This window comes from Microtus ochrogaster, chromosome 1, assembly GCF_000317375.1.
Source record: "Microtus ochrogaster isolate Prairie Vole_2 chromosome 1, MicOch1.0, whole genome shotgun sequence".
Taxonomy (NCBI): Eukaryota; Metazoa; Chordata; class Mammalia; order Rodentia; family Cricetidae; genus Microtus; species Microtus ochrogaster.
The window spans coordinates 44,246,736-44,256,238 of NC_022009.1; the positions used below are offsets into that span (position 1 = coordinate 44,246,736).

Sequence of the window (9,503 nt, forward strand, 5' to 3'; positions counted from 1 at the left end):
CTTCATCATGAGCCATAGACGCACGCGTGCGCGTGCACACACACACACACACACACACACACACACACACACACACACTCTGGGCTTGTCATGGACTTCTGAAACCTCAGAGACCCCACCTCCCCCAGCGACACACTTCCTCTCTAAGGCTATCCATCCTAATTCTTCTAATCCTTTCAAATAGTGCCACTCTCTGGTGACCAAGCATTCAACTATATAAACCTATGGGGACCATTCTTATTCAAGCCACCACACTCCATTTTGAGTGTAAGTACCAAGAAAGAATGATTCTCACAGCATGTTTACACAGGTAAACACCACCTGCCAGCACACCAGGAGGCACAAACAATTTCTTTGGGATGTCCAATAATGATGCTTGTGAATACAGCATCACTCCAGGAGCACCAGACTCATGAATTTATCATTGAAGAAGATGGAACTCCTCCCCTGCATCTTGAAAAAAAATGCCCAAGACTGGACCAGGGCAGGTGCATTGAGTGACCTGTCAGTCACAGCCCTGTCTCGGCATTTTGCCACAGTGAGGACTGAACCTGTCCCTTGCTTCAGCTCAAGTGCAGTGCTCTCTGCCTGTGACACAGCCCATTTCAGGCTGACTCTTCAGTGACTGCACCTGATGTCTCTGTGCTTGCGGCTCCAAGCCTCATCTCCACAGCCTTCAATGTGTCCTTATCAGCTCTCCACTGTCAACTGGGATGCCTCTTTATAGCCACTCCTTACTCCACTTTTGTTTTCTGAGATGGTTTCTCTGTGCAGCCCTGGTTGCTTGCTCTGTAGACCAGGCTGGTCTCAGATGTACAGAGAACTATCTGCTTCTGCCTCCCGAGTGATAGGATTAAAGGTGTGTGCCACCACCGCCTAGTGAATCCATTTTTAATCAGTGTGTGTGTGTGTATTACTGTGTAACGTGTGACCTGAGAACTAATATTAATAACTAAGATCAGAATAGAAGAATCTGATTGCCGCTGGCCGTGCCATCAGGTAAAATCTGGGTTACTTGGCAAGTCACAGTCACTGCGACAGAAATGTGAGTTGAGGAAACGTGCCATCTGTGTTTCTGACACTGTGTGCTCACGGCTCTTTTTTAAGTAACCTTGGGGCGGAGAGAGGCTTCGAGAGACCCAGGAGCCTCCTGCATCACGAGGGACATCACTAGGCTCGCTCTCTTGAGAGTGTCCTGTGGGTTGACACAGCTGCTCTGTTTCACAGTAAGGGTCGTGCCCAACTGGAAGCTGCAGCTGACTCCATCAGCCCTCCGCCGTCGTCTCTGGACTTTCCCTGTCTGTCTAGGGCTCTCCGTGTCATTGCCAGGACATCAGGTGTCCAGGGCAGGGATGAGGTTGTTGTGTTTATCAGGGCGTCTGATCACACACTGTTTGACACCTGGCATGTGTTGGTTGCACGCACCAGGAGCCTGGACAGGCGGGCTGCTGTCCAGGGTTAATGACACAGTAAGGGCAGTGCAGGCGGACAGCGATAGTGGAGGAGAGACAGCAAGACTGTCTGGATGTGGGCCAGAGAGAGAAAGGTATCCAGACAACTGTGGGGCCTTGGGGTCCTACTCTGCTGGCAATGTGGGACTGAAGGGTCCCTGTCCTCTCAGGCTCCCTCATTAACCCAGGTCCTAGCGTCTTGAGTGTAACATCTGGCCCAGCTGTCTCTCCAGAGCAGATGCATCCCTCCTTCTAGACCTTCTGCTTCTATTAATAAATTTGGCTGGCAGTTCTACAAGAACACAGCTGGGGTTTGCTCTGTGTGATCACAGATTTTATGGGTGCAAAAGTGGGGGCAGAGGAAGGCCAAAGGCCTTGTCTCAAAGTCAAGCGGCAGAGTTGGGCTCTGAAGGCAGGCAGGTCAACTTCTAAGCGGATGCTGAGCCACGGTCCCTCTACAAGAAAGGACATCAAAGTTGACCTTGGCCAGGCTACTTCCAGTCTCCCTCTGTCCCCCACTCTGCCCTCTGCCCTCTGCCGTGGCAGCTAGCTAGCACCGCCTACTTGCCTAAAAGCAGACAAACTGTTGGGGTAAGGGGTCATCCCTAGTTTGAAACTAGCCTGTTCAAGGACATTGTACAAATAATAGGAAAACAGGTGGACACGTGGCTGCCCTACCGTGAGGGCCATCCAGATAAAACTGCTAAACGTTCCTCAACACGCCCCTTCTTGCCACTCTGCTGCGACTCTGGCCCTGAGGGTGCCCTCCAGGTCACTTTGTAGGGCTGCAGCCTGGGTCACTGAGTCTCTGAAGGAAACTAGCTGTGCTGTTCAATACAGACAAGGTTGCATTCCCTTCAAGGGCTGGCTATCAGATAGGATGGCTCTAAGATAGTGACTGCCTCAGGCCGTGGGGTCTTGGTGGCTCTGAAATTAGAAGAGGCCCTTGCTTCTCTTCCCTTCTAGGACTGGAGGTAAACTGTAAAGTGGGGTACACACACGAGGGATCACTGTTTATACAGTCACTCTAAGCAGTCAGAAGCCAGGCATAGTCTGAATTCAGAAACAGAAGCAGGCCTACGGGGTTGGCCACCTCCCATGACCTCTCACATGCTTTCCTGATGCTGAGGTCATTGACACCAGGATCCTTGTCGGGGGTGTGAATGTGGCATCAAAATAGCCACGTCTCCGCCTCTGCTCACAGGTATTTAAGGTCTGCAGAATTGGTAGGAGCTGGCCATTGTGGCATTAGACTGAGAGACCAGAGCTCTTCCCATTGTCCACGCTGTCCATGGATTTTGTTGCTGGGGCCATTGGAGGTACGAGCCAGGGATGGAGGGGTACAGGGGTTGGGAATAGCTGGGGATGGTGCTTTTGTGTGTGTGGTAAGAGGAGGGAGCCTTAGGCAGTTGGTATCCAAGCAGACCCCTGGCGTGGACTTTGGGTGCTGAAGTTCAGGCAGGATGCTGAGGCAGGCTAGGAATCCCTGGCTTGGGAACAGGAATGTCCCTGTGGGGTTAACAGATGGCTGGGGTCCTTGGTGTGGGTGACTGAATCATGGAGGAGGGCTGAAGGCTCCAGGGAAGAGCAGTGTACCCAGGAGTTCTGCTGTAGGCAGCAGAAACGCGGCATAGAGCAGGCCCAGATGGACGGTTTCGCTGATTCCCTGGGGCCTAACAACATCTAGCCCATCTGTGGATGAAACTGTTTCTTTCCTGGGGCGAAACAACAGAGGGGAGAGGTGGGGCTTCCCATGGGCCATCGATCCTCAGGCTGTGCAGCTATTTCGAGTGAGGCACCCTTGGCCCCGCAGCTCTTGTGAAATAGCCATGTTCTCACTTCTGGGAACAGCCTGGGGCCTGAGAGGATAGTCAGCACCAGCCTTGGGGAGGACTGAGTCCTGGCCCTGTCTGGGCTGCCTGGGGTCTTGAGCTATGGCTCTACCAAGGCTGGCTGCTCCTCTGAACGTTAGTGTCACAGGTCATGCCCTCCTCATAGCCACAGGACAGGCCCTAGTGAGGGGTCCTTGCTCTGTGCTGGGTCCTGGGTCCCAGGGACTCAGACCCAAGCCTTTCCTTTAAAGAACTCTAGATGTAGAGGTGGCCATGGCATGTGAGGCATAGCAGCAAGGCCATGGGACACATGCTTCCAGGCAGAAGCAACCAAAAGCACTGTAGGAAGGTGTAAGAGGGGAGGCTTTGAGGGATTGATAGGAGTTGGTAAGGGCTTTGAGAGACATAGAAGGCTATTCTGAGTGTCCTGCCAGGCAGTTGCTTTATACCTCCCTGCCCCCTCCCAGGCATTCATTCTTCTTTCTAATGCACCCCAGGACACAACCCCATGGACCTTGCCATCCTTCATGGTGTTTTTTAGCATCCTTGCTCGGGGTTAGAAAGCCCAAGGCCCTGTGGAGGCCCTAGAGCTGGAGTGGCAGGGCCAGGAGGGCAGTGTGGCTCTCTTGGTCCAAAGCTAGGGTGGGTACTACAGGCCCCTCTGCAAGGTGGGCTGGTCTTCAGTTAATCCACTCAGGCAGAGGAGTGGTTCCTCAGTGGGCAGTTCCCAAAGCTGTGACCACCAGGTGGCCTCGTTGCTTGGGCCTCCATATGGGTGTTGGAGGACAATGGCAGGGAGTTCTCTTGGCCTGGAAGTCGAAAAGCAAGGGGTTGCAATTTCATAGTCCCCTCCAAATCGTGACCACAGTGACTTAAAGATGACCTATGGGCTCTGCCACTCTCACACGTGGGCCTCTGGGGGAGTCTGTCCAGACCACAGCAGCGGTGCATTCTGTCCCATGCACACCTGTGGTTCAGGGACCCGGGTGGGGTCAGGGCTGCTCAGCCGGCCTTTATGCAGAACACGCCCCTCCCCCACCCCTGTAAAGTGTGACTGTCCACCTGGCTCCCACACAGGCAGAAGCTTGGCTCCCTGCACAGGCAGAAGCTTGAGGGCAAAGTTTGCCTGGCTTAGAGACAGGGTCAGCCAGAGCGGAACCAGGCGTTCTACTGAAAGGTGATGTCAGAGGGGAGGCTGAGGAATGTCCTTGGCCTGGGCAATGGGGATCGGCACTGTTGAGCCAGGAGAGGGGTTGGGAGATGCCTAGCAGGCTTGGCAGGTGCACACAGAGCCCCGGTTTCTCAGTTGGTTGTGGAGAGGCAGAGCCCACGTAGGGTCAGCTGGAGGTGGGAGAGGGGGCTTGCTTGAGGCCACCTTCTCCCATCCCTCAGCATGGGTGGGCTCTCACTGCTGACAGGGCATCTCCTACTGCCTCACTGGGTCCTCTGATTGCGTTGCAGGAGTCTGCGGTGTTGCTGTGGGCTACCCTCTGGATACAGTGAAGGTACAGCAAGGCCCTACCTTGGTTTAGATTACTTAGTATCTCTGTACCTAGCTCGGGCCGCAATTAGAATGCTAGTAGGACCTAGTTCTTTCCCACCCTAATAGTCAATGCTTCCCTAGGACCTTTGGGACTGTCAGTCTCTCACCCTGTGCCCCAGAGGTCTCATTCTAAAAGTTATTCACTGTCCCTACTCAGTCTACAGCGGCATGCCTGACAGTTAAGGGGCTGAACCTAGTCTTCTACTGGCTTTGTCCCAGGCCTAGAGCCAGTCCTTCCTGAAGCCTTCTCCCTTTCCCATAGGTCAGGATCCAGACTGAGGCCAAGTATACCAGCATTTGGCACTGCATCCGGGACACGTACTGTCAAGAGCGGGTAGGAATGGGGCCCGATGGTAGGGTGGCATCAGGGACTGGGACTTGCTAGTGATACCCTTTCCCTAGCCCCTTGGCCTTCCAAACAGGAATGGCTGTGCCCAGCCCTGAGATCCCCTCTGAGTCCCAAAGTCAGAGCACTGGGAACCCTATTTGGTACAGAACTAAGTCCCTTGTCTTTCAGGGAAGGGACACAGGGGAACCTGAGATTCTGAAGGTCAGGGAGGAGCCCATCCAGGGGAATGTCTTACAGACACTTATGCAAGTGACGTGGGACTTGGTGCAGGCAGGGGTTAGCTAAGCATCATGTTGGTTCCACCAGCATGGCCAGGCAGCTGTCTTCAACCCCTCAAACATCAAGTCAAGTGCTGAGATCCCAGGGGTGATGTCTGGAGGCAAGGGAGGTGGTGGTCAGTCCCAGATGTCCCAGCCCCAGGGCATTCTCTCTTGGGTCCTGTCCTTATTTGGTCCCTATCCACCAGGTGTGGGGCTTCTACCGGGGCCTCTCACTGCCCGTGTGCACCGTGTCCCTGGTGTCCTCTGTTTCTTTTGGCACCTACCACCACTGCCTGGCTCACATTTGCCGCTTCCGGTACGGCAGCACTGATGCCAAGCCCACCAAGGCTGATATCACACTTTCAGGAGGCGCCTCTGGCCTTGTCCGGGTGAGTAGAGGCAGTTGAGGGTGGAAGGGCACCAGAGATAATCAGGGCGTTTGAATCTTACCTCCCAGCAGGTGTCAAGACTGAGGCCCTGGGAAGCTAGAACCTACAGGGCATGGGGACTGTGGTGAGGAACTAGTATCCTGCCTGGGATGGGCTAGGCTCCTTTTGAGTTCCTCCCAGAATGCTCCAGTGGAGAGGAGGAAATGACCATAAAGAAGCTCCCTGTGAGGGTGTGGGGAGCCACAGAGATAGCACTCAGGTGCTTGTGACTTCCCAGCTCCATCTTCAGGGTACCCAATAAATGTCTGAACACCATCTAGTGTTACCATGGACACCTGGCATCCTTCATCTTCAGTGGAGATGGAGCATCAGGCACCACAGATGGGAACAAGGGCTGCAAATGCAGCTGAGGTTCTTCATAGGTCAGGACGGAGCATGGGTAAATCACTCAATCCTTACTTAGAGTTTCCACAGGCTGTGGGCTAAGTGTTGGCTCCAGTATGCAGTGCAGACACCAAAGGCCAATGAGCCTAGTCAGCCTCTGAGCTGCCATCTGATCTGCAAGAGGTATGAGGAGAATTAGGGCAGACCAGACGTATGAAGACCCCAGGGCAGCCTGGTCCATCTGTGTCTCGCAGTGACCACCATGCCCTGCTTTTAGCAATATGACTACAGCGCAAACAAGTGTGTCAACTGTGCTCTTCACTTAGCACCAGATATGTGTCAAGCCAGGACTCTCCGATGCAGAAGACCTTGGTTTCAGCCTTCATAGGGCTGAGCTGGCTTTCAACCTAGCACTATCAAAACCCTGGGACCAGCTTGCAGCTTCTTGGGATCTGGGCTCTCAGCACTGGGTCTTAGAGCCAACGGTTAGGCTGTAGGCATGTCCTAACCTTGCTTCTTCTCTGTCCCAGGTGTTCTTGACATCACCCACAGAGGTGGCCAAGGTCCGCCTACAGACACAGGCACAAGCTCAGACACAGCAGCGGCGGCCCTCAGCCTCCTGGACATCAGTGGCTCCTGCTTTGTGTCCTGCAACCAATGCATGTCTGGAACCAAGGCCCAAGTACCATGGGCCGCTAAACTGTTTAGTCACAGTGGCCCGCGAAGAGGGGCTTCGGGGGCTCTACAAGGGCAGCTCAGCTCTGCTCCTTCGTGACGGTCACTCTTTTGCTACCTACTTCCTCTCTTATGCCATGCTCTGTGAGTGGCTCACCCCAGCTGGCCATAGCCAGCCAGGTGAGTGACAGGCAGAAACGGTGGAGTTGGCCCAGTGGGCTAGGGGCTGGGAGAGGAATCTGCACAGTGCAGCTAGCTCACCAACACTGAATCAAGCTAAGCATCTTTGCCTTATTTTTCAATGGTTTCTGAGGTGTGTGTGTGTCTAAGGCCACACAGTGACTTTGTGACAGAGGGGTGTATCCTGACTCAGTGAGCTGTCCTGGCTGGGTCCTGTCTCTGAGAAGCTTGCAATAAGGCATGTTCACGGTGTCTCTTGCAGATGTCCTAGGTGTGCTGGTGGCTGGCGGATGTGCGGGGGTCCTGGCCTGGGCCGTGGCCACTCCCATGGATGTGATCAAATCACGTCTGCAGGCAGACGGGCAGGGCCAGCAGCGCTACCGGGGCCTCCTGCACTGTGTGGTGACCAGCGTGCGGGAGGAGGGCCCCAGGGTGCTCTTCAAAGGGCTGACGCTCAACTGCTGCCGTGCCTTTCCTGTCAATATGGTGGTCTTCGTGGCCTATGAGGCTGTGCTGCGGCTCACTCGGAGACTGTTCACATAGGGCCACTGGTTGGTAGCAGCCAGCTCACAGCCGCTGGAGGCCAAGGGGAGCATGGGTGGGCTCAGGACCCCACAGGGCTGTCACTGGAACAGCAGAGGGCCTTCTGTGCAGTGACTTAGGTGAGGCCTGAGCTTGGCCTGCCCAGCTACTACTCACAAAGTCAGGGGCTTGATCTGCTTGGGGGGGTCATGAGTCAAGGCTGTGTGGGTCTCCTTGATGAGGATGCGCCACTTGGAGTCATTTGTCACCGAGCAACTGTTCATTCCTGAGTGTCCTCCCTTGTCCACACCCATGACCTCAGAGCATTCTCTCACCAGCCCCAGTTCCACTCATCTTGTAATCCACACTCTTCCCTTAAGAGACAAGTGAGGGACCAGACAGCAAGCTGAGCCATCTGGCTACAGGCTGGGCTTGTTCCCTGTCCCAGGCTGTCCAAGAGGGCCCAGAGTCCTCATTGGCCCACGAGCTGGTGTGGGGCTTCACTGAGTACGCATTTAAACTGCTTGCCACATAAAGACCCTGGAACCTTGGTCAATAAATATTTCTGAGGTTGCTTAGCGATGTTGCTATGATCTGTGCGGTGCTGGCCCTCCAACCTTGTGTTCACCCGGGATGCCGTGAAACCTGTCAGCTCGTGGTGGGAGAGGCTGTGTGAAGCCCTGGCTAAGATGGCCTAGAGTTCTTACGTGGGTAGCCAGGTGCCCGTTATGTAGGGGTCCCTGGGGAAACCTGCACAGTCTTTACTTCTGGGCTGTGTACTTTGTTATCTGTGTCATTACCGGGCCAAACTCCTGGAGCACTGTGACAGGGTAGGAAAGTGCGGGGTCCCTTACAAAGGTTTTATGGGCCAGTGGCTGGGAGGGGAGGGGAGGAGAGGCTAGTGTCTGCTCTTATGCACACATGGGATTTGCTCGTGCTTCAGGCCTCCCTTTCCGGAGACCCTGTGGCTTCCGGTGTTGGGCGTCACTGGGAGTGGAGCTGGCAGCACAGTGTGACCCCACTGGGTCTTCACAGAACAGCCCTGTGGTAAAGCTGACTGATACCTGCCTCAGCTGGGCAGGTTCAGATGCCAAGCCTGGCCAGGCATGCACCAAATGGTCTCCTGTTTTTCTCTTCCAATAAAATTTCAGTTTCTAGAAGGTGCGGAATCTGTTTCTGGGTCTGCCCTTGTCACATAGGCCCTTCAGCACCAGATCTTACACCCAGGGCCCTTGCCTGCAAGACCTCCCACTGCCTGACGTCATCTCTTGGGCCTCCCCTCCTCCCTGAAGAGATACTCTGGGCTCCTCCCATGGAACCTAGCCAGCTGGCTGGTTGCTTATCTATCCCATCTTAAAACTGGGAGCAGACCAGGACTTCTCAGCCTCTGAGGAACAGGGGAACTAGCTTTGCAGTAAGGCCCTGGTTATGATGAAAGCCAGAGCGTCCAGGTGGGGATGGGAGGCTTCTGGAAGGACAGGACTCCAGCTGCAGGCGAGGGAGAGCTGGCCCAGACACCCTCTGCAGGCACCTGGGAGGGGCACACACACACAGAGCTGCTGTGGACTTTTCGAATGTCCTCTTCCCCTCATTTGCCACACGTAGTCCCTCAGCCTTGGGGTTCTCCTCCACTTTCAGGTATAGTTTCTCTTCAAACCATTTCAGTTACTTTGTGCAGATTTAAGGGCTGTTTGTGGGCTTGCTCCCACTCTGCTCGCATTCTTCAACACTGACTTATGTTGACTTATGCACTCCATATGCCTCTTCAATTGCAATCCTCAAGTCCTTTTCATTTTAGTTCCCGAACTTGAAAGTTCACCTAGTTTAGAGAGGTCAAGATGCTGGGACATTCTGGGCCAGTGCCTGGAAAAGGGCAACCAATGAAAGGGCCCAATAATTACCAACTCTGTCTGGGGCC

The 9,503-nt window shown here is 54.4% G+C and overlaps 1 protein-coding gene across 2 annotated transcripts; it reads left to right on the plus strand.

Moving 5' to 3' along the window:
• Window positions 1-2,699: 2,699 nt before the first annotated feature.
• On the plus strand, window positions 2,700-8,745 carry Slc25a47 (solute carrier family 25 member 47). Of its 2 annotated transcripts, XM_005343545.2 has the most exons (6): window positions 2,700-2,770; window positions 4,745-4,788; window positions 5,089-5,160; window positions 5,642-5,824; window positions 6,739-7,063; window positions 7,326-8,745. In XM_005343545.2, exons 1-6 carry the CDS (start codon window positions 2,743-2,745, stop codon window positions 7,604-7,606), a joined length of 933 nt encoding a protein of 310 aa, XP_005343602.1. In that variant the 5' UTR covers window positions 2,700-2,742; the 3' UTR covers window positions 7,607-8,745. The 2 variants fall into 2 exon arrangements, with proteins under 2 accessions (XP_005343602.1, XP_013203722.1); XM_013348268.1 differs by lacking the exon at window positions 5,642-5,824.
• Window positions 8,746-9,503: the final 758 nt, after the last annotated feature.

Bases quoted from the DNA above. Each gene is read 5' to 3' on its own strand.
- Slc25a47 (XM_005343545.2), top strand. From the start codon at position 2,743: ATGGATTTTGTTGCTGGGGCCATTGGAG. The intron at 5,161-5,641 runs GTAGGAATGGGG...CCTATCCACCAG, and splicing joins ACACGTACTGTCAAGAGCGG to GTGTGGGGCTTCTACCGGGG. The intron at 5,825-6,738 runs GTGAGTAGAGGC...TCTCTGTCCCAG, and splicing joins GCGCCTCTGGCCTTGTCCGG to GTGTTCTTGACATCACCCAC.